Below are 15,688 nucleotides of genomic sequence, written 5' to 3' on the forward strand. Positions count from 1 at the left end.
TATATATATATATATTTAATTTACCCCAAGCCGGAGTCTTCTGTGATTATAATCAATTGTTTCTAACTTTAGGTAGTGTGACTTTGTCTGAAATTATTTATACAGTTAATCTTAAGAAAACAACTACATTATAATTTAAGATAAAAACATGATTAAAGTGCAATTTAAGGCATTCATGTCGATTTGAATTGAATACAAAATGGCACCTATTTTTATCTATTATATTTATATAAAGATTTGCTCATTTATGTCATTGTCAAAGGTTTTTGTTGCAGGGGGTTATATCGGCTGAACTATTTATAAATTATAGGGATTCGTGTAAAAATGAGAATTGGAAAATAACACAATGCACAAGAATAAACTGCAGCCAGAGACTGATATACCAAATATAGGTTTTACTAACGATGTATGAAATAAAAGTTACACTGGAGCAAGGAAGTTTCAACAAACGTTAAATGCAGGCCATAAATAGGATGGGAGTAAATTATTCAGGTCATACATAAACCTAAACTGCACTATCAAGGGGGGTAAATGTAACACTGCATTCACTGCCGCATTCCCTCTAAAACGTGCTGCCAATTAAAAGTAGTCTCAAGGATGAATACATCGTCTCTTTAAATTCGTCCTTTTTCTTTTTTGATTTTTATTTCACGCACTCCGTCATTTTCTTTCTTTATACACGTATTGAATAAACGATCTCCTCCTGTATCGGCCTCACACGAACTGTGTCCAAAGATATTGCGCAATCTCGTTAGCACAAATTTTGTCCCACCAGGGACACTATAGCAGCCCAAACACTACTTTTTACTGCAATATCCTTCCGCCGAGTAATATAGGCTGGATTAATGTTAAAATATCTATTTATTTCAATACATATCCGTACAAAGTAGACATCGTATACAATTATGTATGATAAAAACATGAATTTGGCCAACTGAGACTGTATTGCCAACGGAACTGAGCGTTTACGTCCATCAGTGAAAATAGTCCGGCTGCATAAAAGCAGTTAGCGTCGCCATCAGCGATCTTTCCAGTCGCATGCTGAAGTTGGGAACGGATCATGTCTGGCGATTCTGCTGATTACAACAGGTAAAACGTGTTCATTAGGTCTCTTTTTAAAACAGCATGCAACGTGCATGTGCACTGGAGAGTGCTATTAAAGTGCACGGCCTGTGCGTTGCCGAATTATTTATTTTCTAGCTAACATTACTTAGGCCCCAATCGCCGAGTGCGATAGGCTAGCTAACCGTTAGCTTTGAGACGTTAGCCTGCCAGCTACACCGTATTTTAAAATAGCCCTTACTAGTCATTTGGACGACATGGGCTTTATCGCATGTCTAATATTACAATTTTGAAAACTGTATTCTTAAAAACGCCTTTTGCTGCCGTGGTCGGTGGTTGTGTTCAAATCAGAGGAGCCAGGCTTTAGTTTGGCCTAGTTCGGCAGCAGAAACCACCGATGGCACCACAGGCCGCAACGGTCCGTCATACTGGCTTGGCTCTTCACACGATAACGTTGACGGTAGTCGTGTGAGTCGGACTTCAACGTTTCTAGGTTTCCTAGGTGGTCAATTTTGGAGGGGCAGGTAGTTTAGCCCCACAAGTGGAATTTGACACGTGCCCCCAGAAAGCCCCGGTCTCCGTAATAAGATACGCCCAGAGCTGTATTAAAAAAAAACAGGTTAAGGCGGTTGAGGTGAGGTGGGGCGCCGTCCATGCTTACGAAAGATTGTGAAGTGACGCAACAAAAAAGTTCCGTCTTTTAGAGTAGACAAATGCCCACGTTTTCCACCTATCATTGCAATCTATAAAGCAAGCTTCATTTAAGATCGACTCCATTCACATGGACATTAGTGCGTTTTGCAACTTTGCACACGATGAGCCCAGGGTTTGGCAACCATGTAAAATTTTTCTTCCAAGCCTGGCGCTCTTCCTGGGGACTGGGGATACGTCAGACCTGCAGTACTTTTTTAAGGGGGGAATTAATCGCACATCCCTGGTAGACTGCAGCAGTCTGAACAGAGGAAGTCTACACAGGTCTCCAACTCTGAACAGGGGAAATAGTAGTTGGCATCTTTGCACCAACAATAAATTCTTAAAAGCAGATCTTGGACTTCTTCCCCTGCTTTGTCCTAAAATATAATACAGGGTTCATTATGGCTCCATGCTATACGAAGGCTGCGTTCCACGTGGGAACATGCTGAAGTTGTGTAGCGGTTGTGTAGCAACCAAGGCTTGCATGATATTTGACTCATTAAAATGTGAATATTCACTGTTCCTCTGTTAATCGCTAAATTATGCTGTTGGCAGTCTATTGATCAACGGTGAACATTACTTTGTTTTAACACATGTGACTGTAATCTGGCCACTGTTTCATACAAACTTTAATTTCTTGTTAACAAGCATGGACAAGTTTTTCATTAAGCTCGTCTTGACATGACTTGTGGTAGGAATAACTCGTTGTAGTTGTGACCCATTAGTAGCCTATCCTCAAGACAACTTTTCCATTTTTGCAATGCTGATATGATAAGTGGACTTTTGTGGAATTCTGACTGGTCTCTTTTGTTACACAGCTCAAAAGATAGAGACCATGGGGGGCCCGACGGAATGGAGCCTGATGGTGTCATCGAGGTAAGTCTGTGACAAAATCGCATTAGTCTTCTCGCAGTTTAAAATGTACATTTGGTGAACTTACACTGCTGTTCTTACTTCAGAGCAACTGGAACGAGATTACGGACAACTTTGATGATATGAACCTGAAGGAGACTCTTCTTAGGGGAATATATGCATATGGTTTTGAAAAGCCATCTGCCATTCAGCAAAGGGCAATCATACCTTGCATCAAAGGTACAGAAACTGATTTATTTATTTTAACTGATAATTGGATTGTTTTGAGTGAAGTGATGCTTTTCCATCTTTCGGGACTTACCCATTAATGGGGATAACTATAACTACTACTGATCACTCAATACTGTTACCTTTCTTATATCTAAGTAGTTGCACTGCAGGAAGGCAATTGAACTCGACATATGTCGATTGCTTGTGTGACACATGACCACATAATTCTCACAATCTTTATTACTGATTTGGAAGACTTTTCTTACTGTAAATATGTCCCCTTGCCGATAGGCTATGATGTCATTGCCCAGGCCCAGTCGGGCACTGGCAAGACGGCCACGTTTGCCATCTCTATCTTGCAGCAACTGGACATTGACCTGAAGGAGACTCAGGCTCTGGTGTTGGCTCCCACCAGAGAGCTGGCTCAGCAGGTATGCTGTTTCTGAGGTCACAGTGACCTCACCAGTATCTCAGACCTAGACAGCATATTGAGGACACTGATTCAGTTGCTAAGGTACCCTTTTTTTTTCCTTCTCAAAATTTTAAAATTCTGAAATTGTGAAATGCAGTATCCTTGAGATTGGTGTAGTCTATGTCCATGGCTGCATTGGTCCAAAATCTGGCTTAATTTAATTGATTGTGGTTGAAATATTCACTCTGGTGTGGATAACTCAGTGATATGATGGCATACCATCTTTCGGGACTGACTCTATACTGGAGATTTCTCATATACTTTACTGATCACTGAACAGTTATTCCACATACTGTTGACGTTTCCATGTTGTGCCATCTTTACTGCACATTATCCTGAAATTGTGTTGTTGTTTTTTTTGCTGCTGTCACCCCTCATTAGATCCAGAAGGTCATTCTAGCTCTGGGTGACTACATGGGGGCGTCCTGCCATGCATGCATTGGAGGGACAGATCTCCGTAGTGAAATACAGAAACTCTCGGCTGAAGCCCCTCACATAGTTGTGGGCACACCAGGACGTGTCTACGACATGATTAACAGGGGACATCTGTGTAAGTTTGACTGGTCGAGATTAGAAAAGAATACTCAAATCATTTTATTATTTTCATAAATTTAACGCCACGTTTCTGTCCAGCTGCAAAATGTATCAAGATGTTTGTTCTGGACGAAGCTGATGAGATGTTGAGTCGAGGGTTCAAAGATCAAATCTATGAGATCTTCCAGAAGCAGAGCACAAACATTCAAGTAAGATTTTATTTAATTTTTTTGAAATACCTGCACATCATTGATCATTGAATTGTTGAATATGGAACCCTTCTGCATTAACAGAAGTCTGCTATAATTGTGTGATCCAGATTTTCTGTGTCATGCAATAATGCTAGCCGACTATTGCGTGGAAGGAGATTATTACCCACTGTACTGAAAATGAGCTGTGGCTGAACCTCTTTCTTAATGTTCATTAGCCTCTCGTCTCGAGGTGCAGTGCCACAGTTGGGTCTGCATTTAAGTGTTTACATTTGACTGTCCAGTGCTCTGAGATCTTACGTTAACCTGTTATGTGGCTCCTCCAGGTGGTCCTGCTCTCTGCCACCATGCCAGCAGAGGTGTTGGAGGTGACCAAGAAGTTCATGCGAGAACCCATTCGTATCTTGGTGAAGAAAGAAGAGCTTACCCTCGAGGGTATAAAGCAGTTCTACATAAATGTGGAGCGAGAGGTTGGTTTACTTACCCGTAAAATGTCCGTACACTCTAGTCGGTAACTTTCCAGCAAGCTGCCGCTCACTCTTAGGCATGTTAGATTTCTCTTCTCTTAAAGCACCCTGCTAAAACTGCAGGAGCCAAGCCTTGCAGGTTTAGCTCATGTGGCCGTGTAAGCATGGGTACACCAGGGAAGGAGATTAAAGGCACAGTGTTGGAAATGAGGCTCAGGGGGACCTCTTTCTTAATGTCCAGTGTCCTTTGTCTCAACAGCCTGTGTTACACATTAGCTTGTTTAAAAAGAGGTTTTTTTTTAATGCTTCATAGGCAGGCTTCCATTATGACTTGTCAGTTTACTCTGCTTCAGTTGACAAAGCATTACCATTTTTCATGGATGTCCCCAGGAGTGGAAGCTGGACACCCTGTGTGATCTGTATGAAACGCTGACAATCACCCAGGCTGTCATTTTCCTCAACACCAGGAGAAAAGTCGACTGGTTGACTGAGAAGATGCACGCTAGAGACTTCACTGTCTCTGCTCTGGTAGGATCCGTTCTCTGCCTGCTTGACTTGACACTTTTTTTTTTTTTTTTTTTTCCCCAGTGCTGTTCTGCCCATCAATGTCAATGCTGCACATTTTCCACACTAATATGTCATTCTCAATTTACAGCATGGTGATATGGACCAGAAGGAGCGGGATGTGATTATGAGGGAGTTCAGGTCTGGCTCGAGCAGAGTGTTGATCACTACTGATCTTCTGGTTAGTATGTTTATGAAAAAGCCAAAATAAATAATCCCGTAGTAGTCCTAAAATAACCACCCTGTCAACACTACTTTAATCTGTAACTGTAACCCCCCCCCCCCCCCCCCCAGGCTCGTGGGATCGATGTCCAGCAGGTTTCCCTGGTCATTAACTATGACCTTCCTACAAACCGAGAGAACTACATTCATAGGTAAGTTTCATCATATCTCGCACCAGTCTGTTCTGCCAATCCGGTCTGTCCTGTGTGACTTAATGTGGCTCATCTCTGCTCTAGAATTGGACGTGGTGGCCGTTTTGGCAGAAAAGGTGTTGCGATTAACTTCGTCACTGAGGAAGACAAGAGGATTCTTCGGGATATTGAGACGTTTTACAATACTACCGTGGAGGAGATGCCCATGAATGTGGCTGACCTGATTTGAGCTCTGAGGTTCTTTTTTCTTTTTTTTAAACGCAGTGATAGCGATCGTCCACTTGCATTGTGCTTATATTATACGAGGGGGGTGGGGAATCTCTCAATGCTAAACCTTGGATCGGAATTTTGGTATGTGTTAAGCGAGGTGATTTCTACGGTGGTCCCTCTCGGACAGTTGTAGATTCTAACCTTGACAGGTGGCTGGTTTGCGCTACGAAGTCATGGCGTCTGTAAACTTCGAGGTTCTTATCAGGTATTTCTTTCAATGTTCAATGAAGATGTGTGTATTCGATGTTCTTCACCATTTAGTAATTTACTTGTGGACTAAAAGGTATAAGTGCTGTATAAAGTCTGCAAATTATGCTATGCTGACATATGTGTGGTGTATTGTGGGATTGCTTAATAGAGGCACTTATGTTTTAGTGTAATTTTACTTGGTTTTTATTATATTTTGTGACTGTTCACTTATATGTACCCTTTTCCCCCACTTGCTCTATCATAACTTCTCACCAGTTGGCTGCATATTTCTGACAAGTGATTTTACCCTTACTAGACTATAATGCTAACCCTCTCTACCCCTGACTACTTTTCAGATTTCCTACTCCACAAATGTATGAATGTCTTAATAAACTGACATTGCTGTAATTACACTCGTTTGTCTGTTATGGAGTACTACTGTTCACTTAAGGATGTACTTGATGTGAAGAGAATTGGTTTACTTTTAGGCTGTAATGGCCCCTGTGGTCCAAATTGTGCTTCCAATGGGCACACTTTTTGTTCATAGCAATCTGTTTTTATTATGGATTAACTTAATTAAAGGAACTGAGGTTTAACTTCTCAAATTGGGGGACAAACATGCTCAAAATAATACCATATTAATACAACAAAATAAAGATGTGTATTGATCAAAGCAGGGCAGCTAATCATGGCACAGTTATGGAAGGTTTGACACAGCACCACCTACTGGCAAGCAGCAGCAGTGGAATCTTACCCCTGTGACTGTAGTCAAAGAAATTAGGATATTTGATGCTGTGTGGGAGGACTTGGCAGACGAGACCAGCATTCAGGCTCTTAAATACATATGGAAAGAGTGCATTGTAGAGTTGAATTAACTCATGAATATCAAAACTGCAGGGGAATGGCTCTTTGTGCTCTTTCCTTTGCTTTGTGATACACAACTACAGACTTCATACATGATTATACATTTTCTCACTTAAATCTGGTTGGTTAAGGTAATGTTCAGTTTGATCTATTTTAGGGCACTTTTAAATGAAAGCAAACTGCCGTCACTCTAGTGTGTGTGTGTGTGTGTGTGTGTGTGTGTGTATATATATATATAATATATACATACACATACACAAACACACACACAGTGGTCCTTGAGCATGCAGCCATAACCAGACACAATATTATGCAGTTTGGTGCAGCAGGTTAAAAGATTAGCGTTGGACAGACAGATGCTCACTCACTCACTGATTTAACATGTGACCAATCACATGATTCTCCAGGTGGAGACGAGAAAAAAACATGAATGTCCACTTAAATAATATCTTCTACCACACAAGGGACACCATATTTTGTGACTGATTATTTCTACATAATGGCTTTATTGAATTAATCCACCATTGTTTGTGGTAGCACAAAGTTAGAAACCAGTGGATGCTAAATCCCAATGTTACCGAAATTGCTTCTTCAGAATTTTTTTAAAACACAAATATGAGCTTTCAGATATAATATGTAGTGTTTAGCCTGATACAAATATGATCTTTCTCAAGTATCAGGTACGACTAGAAGTGTGGTGGTGCTTGTATCTGCAGAGGCCCTGCATGCCCTCTTCCTCTATTTTCTATTTCCTTTTTATACAACACATTGCAAATTAACGGTTGAGCACTCATGCGCAGTATTTGTGTTGTTTTAGTATTTTATCAAACATCGATTTGACAACATGTTTTTGCTGTATTCACGTATCTATAATTGTATCACAGTAGATATGACTGCACATGAAATGTAACATGAATATCTCTCATATCCTTTTAATGTTGGGAGTTTTTCTTGACTCACGCCTCGGTGCATTTGGACAGGAGTTGCAAAATGTATAACCGGTAAGTGTTTGTTAAGGATGAACACATACAAGCAGCGTCTTTCCTCATGAAGAGGTTGCATGCTGGGAGATTGTGTAGCAGGATGTGGAGAAATTATGAGGTTAGAAATTAAGCAGTCCATAGTATCTACAGTTAATTCCCATACATCATCCTTATTTAAATTCAAATATTAAATTAAATATGAACAGGATATCCCACTAACATGTGAAATACTGTTTTCTGTGGTGTCACAATCTCTATTACATATGTTTTTGGAACAAATTCTCATATTTGGGGTCCAAACTCTTTTACCTGCAAAGTCCAAACACCAAATCCTGACCTGATGGAGGCAAACTTGTGAGGATATCCAAGACTGAGTTCAGCCTCTTTCTCCTAATCTCAGTGAATTTATGTTCAGGAAACAAGCCACTCGTTTTCAAGGAATAGTAACAAATCCATCCTGACACAAATCCTTAATTCCGTGTTAATCCAAGGTTTTTGTAACCTCAGCATTTACCCACTCGTGCTATTGTGCATACATTAATGTGCGTAATAATACGGCTGTATGTTGCTGTTTCCATCTTTACTTCAAGCTAAGTCGACCAACTGCTGGCTGTAGCTTCATTTCTAACGTACAACCACCTCTAAACAATTATGTAAATGTTATTTCAATTATTAAAAAGTGTGTATATCTTTCCCATGTGGCTCAGCTGGCACATTGACCAGCATGTCAACTTTGTCCTCACATTTATTTTGCAAAGCTCCAGGACACGTAACTAAAGATGAGCTTCAATCATGAAGTCAGTGGCTGACTCCTCATGGACCGCTCCACAGTAACCATCACTTCCAGTAAATCTAAAAATAACAAACCAGTTTCTCACACATTGTACGACAATTGACATTATCAGATTTACTTGTTGTAATTAACAGAGTTGCATATTAATCATCTGTCTGTATCCTAATGCCTACTGTTAGCTGCAGCTGTTTAGTCAACAGATGTGGGCAGCTGGCCGTGGGTTTAGGCCCGTCATTATCCTTCGTGTGAATTATTCTTCTTTATGTGTTGCCTCGGAAACGGAGCAGCTGTTTGGAAGGACAGCTAATCCAGGCAACATCGCACTTCAGGACGAGGTGTGAAAAAATAAACATACGGACAATTCATAGTCAATTTCGGTGAGAAAAATCATCACAAAGGGATAAACAGTGAGATAAACAGGGTGAAATGGTCAATCATGTGTCCTAATCAGTCACACATTTGAAAAAATTACCACCAGATTTCTGTGAAGGGTCATGACATTTCTGGTGTCTGTTGAGGACTGATACGGGATCAGCCTAAGGTTATTATTGTTAGCAGTGTGCCAGATGCCTCTGTGGATCAGACACCCTAAGGACCCCGATGACTTTCTGGCCAATGCCGGGGTTTATTCTTGGCTCCGCGTATCACATGTCGTGATGGAAAAAGAAAATTGAAATCATAGTGAGCCGTTTTCCAGCACACATGATCTGGCAAAGTCCATTCCTTCACTTGTAAAAAAAAAAAAAAAAAAGTGTCTGGGTAGTAAATCGCTGAGCGCTTCTTTCCTTGCAAGATGTTTTTACTTGCACTCTAATGAGGCTGGTGTGGCACCTCCAACCCGGCCCTGCTGCTCAGCAAACTGGTTTCTATGCGTGCACTGCACTGTGGTTTAACGCTTCCCGTCTTAACCAAAAGTTGTTAAGATTGTAGAAAACGTGATATATGAGCAGCAGCCAGACACTGCTGTTTACTTATATACTGGTTTGGTATTCATTTTATGGCTTATTTTAATGTGAAAAACGTTTAAAGACAACTTTAGATAGTAGTTATTTATTTTTAGAAATGCAAAGCTATGTTTGCATAAGCCTGCGGGAAATACAGAACTCATACAGAAACTTACAGAAAGCATATTAACCAAAGTTACAAAAGCATGAACACAGTTCCCTTTTGTAGTTACCGTAAATACTCAGATTAAAAGAACAGTTTGTCATTTTTGGAAATCCTCTTATTTCGCTTTAGTGCACAGTCTGTAAAACCGTTTTCTACATTTTGGATTTTTGCACAGAATTAACAAATGAGATCAAATATGTTGGTATCAGAGTGCATCAGGGGTGCTTGTAGGTGCATTTGGACAGAGCCAGGTTACCCGTTCAAGAGTTAAGTGTAAAAATGTATTAATGTGTAAGTAAGGAAGTTGTTGTGCTATTCTGAGATACTTTAACATCCTGTAATGAAACAATTTCAGTCCTTCCTCAGAAACGATGATCCATGCCTACTGCTACGAACAATAATAACAAAAACTTTGACCTTCACTTGAGATACTTTATTTCCTTAAAAAATGTTTTCGCAAATTAAATTTACAAAAAAAAAAAAAAAGGATCTTAGAACAACAAAATATTCAATTTAGAGTCCACACTTTGCTCTTCATCGTATCGCTATTTTCAGAACAGGAACTGTTTGTAAAGTCTTCTCAGTTTCACATCTATTCTACTTTGCTGTGAGGAATTTAGCACTTCATGACATGGAGACATTTTTAGATTTGACACATCAGTGACTCACTGACCAGCTGTATTCATATACACATCAGGAACTGTATTTTACTATGAAGGTAATGAAATAGGTAAATGCCAGCGAGAGTGAGTATAACAACGTTTTTGATAATCCTTCGTGGTGTCACAGCAGTGTAAATAAAATCCGAGACGGAGATGAAACATGGAAAATAAATGAATGAATTAAAATGCCGTGTGTGAGCGTTTTAAACAGCTCCTTTTAAGGACCTACTTCAACACATCCTGTCTGTGATCTCACGCTCACGGCGACAGACATGAATCTGGTCTCTTAGCCTCAGAGACACAGAACGCGGTCCAGTGTTTTGACGCGGGTGTCCGACTGAAAGGACTGAGGTAATATTCGCACGGATGATCCTCCTTCCATCATGACCTTTGACACATTCCGGACGTCGCCCTACAAAAAGGCCGCTTTGCAAGGGTAGGTGTTAAAATGGTATGGTTTACAAAGGATGGACATCTTCACGGCGGCGCAGTAAAGCCTCCCTACGAGCCCCGAAGTCTGCTGCTTCACCTGCGGGTGGGTCGCCGCCTTCCACAGGTCATAGATATCCTCCACGTGACCGTGCGACGTCATCATCTGGTCATAGATACACAGGTGGTAGGGCGCCTTGCCCTCGCCTGAGAAGTAGACGTGCTCCTGCGGCGACACGCCCACGGCGTTGGCGCAGATGCCCATGAACACGTCGTCGATGTAAAGGGAGGCGTTGAGCGTCAGCGTGGCTTGGTAGATTTTGTCCGCCACGTCTCTGGAGACCACGTACCCGGCCCCGGCGGTGTAGTCCGGGTACGACAGCCACTGGTACATCTCAAAGGGCACATAGTACTTGCTGTCTCTGCTGCGGATCGGCGGTGCCCCCCTGTGCACCCGGCCCACCCAGAAGTCCGTGACGCCCCTGCTGCTGGCGTCCTGCAGGTAGCTCACCAGGTTGGGCATGTGCACAAAGATGTCGTCGTCAGCGGTCATGAGGAAGCGGGCGTGTGCGCAGCGGCTGTGCGTCCAGTGGAACTGCAGGATCAGCTTCAGGGTCAGGTTGTGGAAGGAGTCTATGAAGTCCTGTTGGATCAAATCGCCGTGGGAACGGTCCTCGTGGGCGAGCTGCTTCTGGAAATCAGCCCCGCTTCTCTTGCTCCGCGTGGGCTCGTCCTCCTGGGCCAGAGGCGCCCCCAAAGCGAACACCACCTTGACCACCACCCCCAGGGCGTCCCGGATGTAGGTCTCGTTGCCCCAGGTGGATCTGATGGCGTTGCGCCTCTCGATGTTTTCCGGGGACGTTTTGACAAAGAGGAGGAGGAGGACGTCCTCACCGGCACATTTGTCCGGGTGGTCCAGCAGGTAGCGGAAGTTGCTGAAGGTCCGGGCCTGCTGGCGCGGGATGGTGAGGCTCCTGTTGATGCAGGTGAAGCGGTTGACCAGGTAGCGGTAGGAGTAGGACTTGACATGGCTGACGACGCTGTCGTCCAGCTGCTCCCAGCAGATCATCACCACCGACAGCACCAGGCAGGTGGTCATCAGCTGCACACACTGGCACTTCCGCACCCGGCGGAAGTTCAGGAACATCCTGGAATCTTGTCACCCCGTCTGGTTGGCGCTGGTGGTGAAGGAGGCGGCGAGAAGGCGGAGGTGGAGGTGGAGAGCGTTGTTCCGGTGCCTCAGAGCAGCACTTGGTAGGTCTTCCATCCTAGGCTTTTCCACATCCAGCAGAAGGCTTGAGAGGAGGTGGGAGTCACTGGTTCTCCATCCGCAAACAGGAACCGGTGCTCAGTCAGCCCGACAGCTGGAGAGTCACCTTCATCATCTTCACCATCTCAAGCACTGAGGAGAGAGAGAGAGAGCACACTTACTGGGGTGGCTACGAGGGCTTCTCTGCTTTCAAAAGGAGGAAGTTGAAATGTAGAAGCAGCACATTCACAACGCCTGATTGGCCAACAGCTTCCCTACATAGAAACTGTTCCAAAATTATGTAACTATTAACCAAGCATGTATTTTTATGATGCGTAATGGCCATAAATAGATTATCTGCTATCGACTTGAGCAATGAATCACGTCAGGATGTCAATGAAAATAGACTTAACATGGTGATAAGGTAAGAAAGTCATTGGTCAACAAGAGACTCACTGTTTTGCAGTTGGATCTGAACTTGGCTACACCCGTTTGTGTTCAGTGTCTCTGTGCAAGACTAGTAAACACGGCTGGAAAGTCAGAAGTTAGCGGGTGGGGGGGGTGAAAGGGACGGGGTCAACTGAATACAAAAGCCAACACAGCAAATGTGGCGATGCGAGCCAGTCCATAATGGAGGGGTTTAAGGTGCAGATCCACTGAAACCGCTGAGAGTCATAGAAAGCACTCGGACACAATAGACGGCATCAGAATAGCTCGGTGGTACAATGCAGGACTAGAATAGCCCGCTTCCGGCTGGGCCTCGGGAGGGGGGGGGGGGGGTCATGATGGTCCTGGGGCCTGGGACTCCCACCGCACCCCGAGAGCTTTTTTAAACATCACCGAATGGCCTGTGCCTAATGGGGTCACTGGCTCAGAATGGCTCTCGCTCTCTCGCTGCCTAATAATGAGAAAACTCTCACCTCTGTTACATCCAATTATGTGTTCTACAGTACGACAACGCTTCCTCTTGTCACTGATTTGCCAACGCTTTAAGTACCCTCTTTGTGTTCAGGTTGCTAGAGGCACGCATCTCACTATCACTATCACACTGTATGTCAATGATTGTCTTTTCATTTGGATGAACTGACCCCAACAACCCCGTTGTCCAGATGCCCGGGCCCATAACATGCCTCTTTTCTTTGACCGCTCATACACATATCCTATTACCCATCACTTCTTCACTGTTACACATGATTTGCATGCAAATGTTTTGTCATGGTCTCATGGAGAAATGCTAACTTCCTTAGACCACATCTGTGAGAGCAATCTCCGCCTTATAATAACAACAACAACAAAAACACACAATAGCAACTTGCATTGTCTAATGAAGACGCCCTAGGAGACGTGTGACAGCTGCAAAGTGGAATCAGTCAACTCAACAATAGGACTCATTCCAGAATAGAGTATGTGCTGGTCTACTATTTTAAAATTCTTTGTTTTCATTATTTCTTTACAATTGCATTCATTCATGTACTGTTCTGTGGTCTAGTAATGGCTTCAGTGCACAAAGTTCACAAGTAGTTGTGAGTTCATGTTAAAAGGCTGTCACGCTCGCTGCACAAGGCAGAGCACAAGGCAGAGCACAAACACCAGCGTCGAACCTCACCCCTCTGTCTTGCATCTAAAACAAGACCACCCCACGAGCATACTTCCTCAGTCGCCATTTGTATAAATAGATTTGAGACACACAGAGGGAGGGAAGGGGAAGAAGAAAATCACACCATCACTCAAACCGATCACTCACCGACAAAAAAAGACATGTGTTTGAATCCGGGCAACAGTCTCCTCTCCCCACGAGTCTTCTTCTCTGCCACACAGATCCGCCTTCAGTTGACTTTTTCTTCAGATGACAGGAGGTGAAACGCCCCCCGACTCCCTCGTTAAACCGTCAACCCCTCGTTTCCCCCCCCCCCAAGTCCTTCTTCTGCCCTCTGTGTGTAGACTGTGAGTTGTTAATGTGCTGGTTGCCTTGGTTCTTCTTTCTCCCCTCCCACCCTCCCTTTCCTCTTTCAGCGTGGGGGTGGTCCGCTGTCTGTGTAGGTGGTTGTGGAGAGAGAGAGGAGGGGGAGGAAACGATGAGAGGAAGGCCTGCCCTTCCTCATCTTCATGTAAGAATATCTTACTCACGCTCTGAAATGTCAAAAATGATCCACAATATCAAATACGGCATTATGAATTCTTGAAAAAAGGATTTTGTGAAGTCAAAGTGGCCTTGACCTTTGACCCCAAAAACGAATGAGTTCACCTTTAAGTACAGATGGATGTTTCTCTTTGGCGACAATGAGACGAACGTAAGGTCACAGTGAGCCTGACCTTTGACCTTAAAATTGAAAGTCCCATTGGACATTTTTTTGCCAAATTTGATGCACATTTCGTGAGACAATTTAGTTCAGAAGAGTGAGACAAAGACGACCTGAAAACGAAAACGCCTCAAGTCTGCTTCTTGCAACAGGGGTTTCTTTTCCTGTCCAGATGTTCAAAGCATCCTCTACTTTGAATTTCCTGGCTACGCTACAATCTCCATAGCAACAATCAGAAAATACTTTCCCAGTGACTTGATTGTTGATCCAGAGATTTTTTTTATCCAGCACCTCATGAAGAATCATCCTTGTTCCTTCCAGCACCACCAGCAGGTCAACACCAACTGGCTCAGAATAAAGTAATTCCTGATCCCCAGATGTTGATCCTTATTATTTTCGACGTCTGCCTGCTTTTCCGCTTGTCACGGTGCTCTTGTTTTGACCACAATGTGACTAAGTCAACCCTTCAAATCGTCTGCATGTCTGTGGTTTTAGATTAGTCACTGAAGTAGCTCACTGTGTGAAAACGTCACGGCAGTTCGTCTCCAAAGAGGCAAACAAGCCTCCAAACAGTCCAACCTCATTCAGTCCAGGTACCCAGAATCTCACCTGAGAGTTAAACGGCCGACCCGCACAGTAGAAGAATGTCTAAAAATATACTGAGTGACCTGATTAGGAGAAATGCTTGTCAGGAGGTCACCGATGTAGAAGACTACAAGAACAAGACTGTCAGGTCCTGATGACTGTGACATGGGATTCTCAGGGAAAGCTGAGCGGGGTGCACAGTTTCTGGTACGTATAGACACTCATTCTTCCACAACGAGCTTTCAGTTGATTATTAGTGGGGGTTTTTGCACAAATGAAGAAAGGGTTGTCTTTATTTATTGCCATAAAACGTTGATGGAGCCTGTCTCTGTCTGAATATCACTGCAAACGTAGGATTAACAAGCAGAAGCTACAAGCAAATGCCCATAATTCCCTAGCAACCACTTAGCAACACCTCAGCAAGCTCAGCAAGTGATATCTGTTTATTGGATGATGTAGATACATTTTGTTTATAGTAGTTTATAGTATCTAGTAGCTGTTGTTAAAGTAGTATTTTTGTTGACAATAGGTTACAAATACACTTTCCTGGGATTTTCTGTGCTTACCATCTTCTTCTGGTGGTTGTACAATTTGAATTCCAAGACTACAGGAGTAGTGCAGCTACAACATGAACAGTAAATACACTAAGAGGCATTAAATCCGTAAAGCACTATTGGTTGAGAGGGATGCAAAATACCCCCCCCCCCCCCCCCCCCCCCCCCCTCACGCCCACGCACTAATGGATGCTAATGGATGCTAATGGAGGGGATACAGGATACTGACGTTTATTGGGTTC

The 15,688-nt window shown here is 43.2% G+C and overlaps 2 protein-coding genes across 3 annotated transcripts; one reads left to right on the plus strand and one right to left on the minus strand.

Annotated features, from left to right (window-relative positions):
- The first annotated feature begins 990 nt into the window (after positions 1-990).
- eif4a2 (eukaryotic translation initiation factor 4A2) lies at positions 991-6,330 on the plus strand. The gene is made up of 11 exons (XM_084008299.1): positions 991-1,089; positions 2,574-2,631; positions 2,715-2,847; positions 3,130-3,269; positions 3,692-3,860; positions 3,944-4,053; positions 4,380-4,523; positions 4,911-5,048; positions 5,176-5,265; positions 5,379-5,458; positions 5,543-6,330. Exons 1-11 carry the CDS (start codon positions 1,061-1,063, stop codon positions 5,685-5,687), a joined length of 1,236 nt encoding a protein of 411 aa, XP_083864425.1. The 5' UTR covers positions 991-1,060; the 3' UTR covers positions 5,688-6,330.
- Positions 6,331-9,597: 3,267 nt separating this feature from the next.
- On the minus strand, positions 9,598-13,902 carry b3gnt5b (UDP-GlcNAc:betaGal beta-1,3-N-acetylglucosaminyltransferase 5b). Of its 2 annotated transcripts, none has more exons than XM_084007477.1 (2): positions 13,752-13,902; positions 9,598-12,160 (listed from the first exon to the last, which is right to left on the minus strand). In XM_084007477.1, the coding sequence occupies exon 2, from the start codon at positions 11,903-11,905 to the stop codon at positions 10,742-10,744; it is 1,164 nt and encodes a 387-aa protein (XP_083863603.1). In that variant the 5' UTR covers positions 11,906-12,160; positions 13,752-13,902; the 3' UTR covers positions 9,598-10,741. The 2 variants fall into 2 exon arrangements, with proteins under 2 accessions (XP_083863603.1, XP_083863604.1); XM_084007478.1 differs by having other exon boundaries at positions 9,598-12,152; positions 13,741-13,888.
- Positions 13,903-15,688: the final 1,786 nt, after the last annotated feature.

This window comes from Eutrigla gurnardus, assembly GCF_963514095.1.
Source record: "Eutrigla gurnardus genome assembly, chromosome: 4".
Lineage (NCBI taxonomy): Eukaryota > Metazoa > Chordata > Actinopteri > Perciformes > Triglidae > Eutrigla > Eutrigla gurnardus.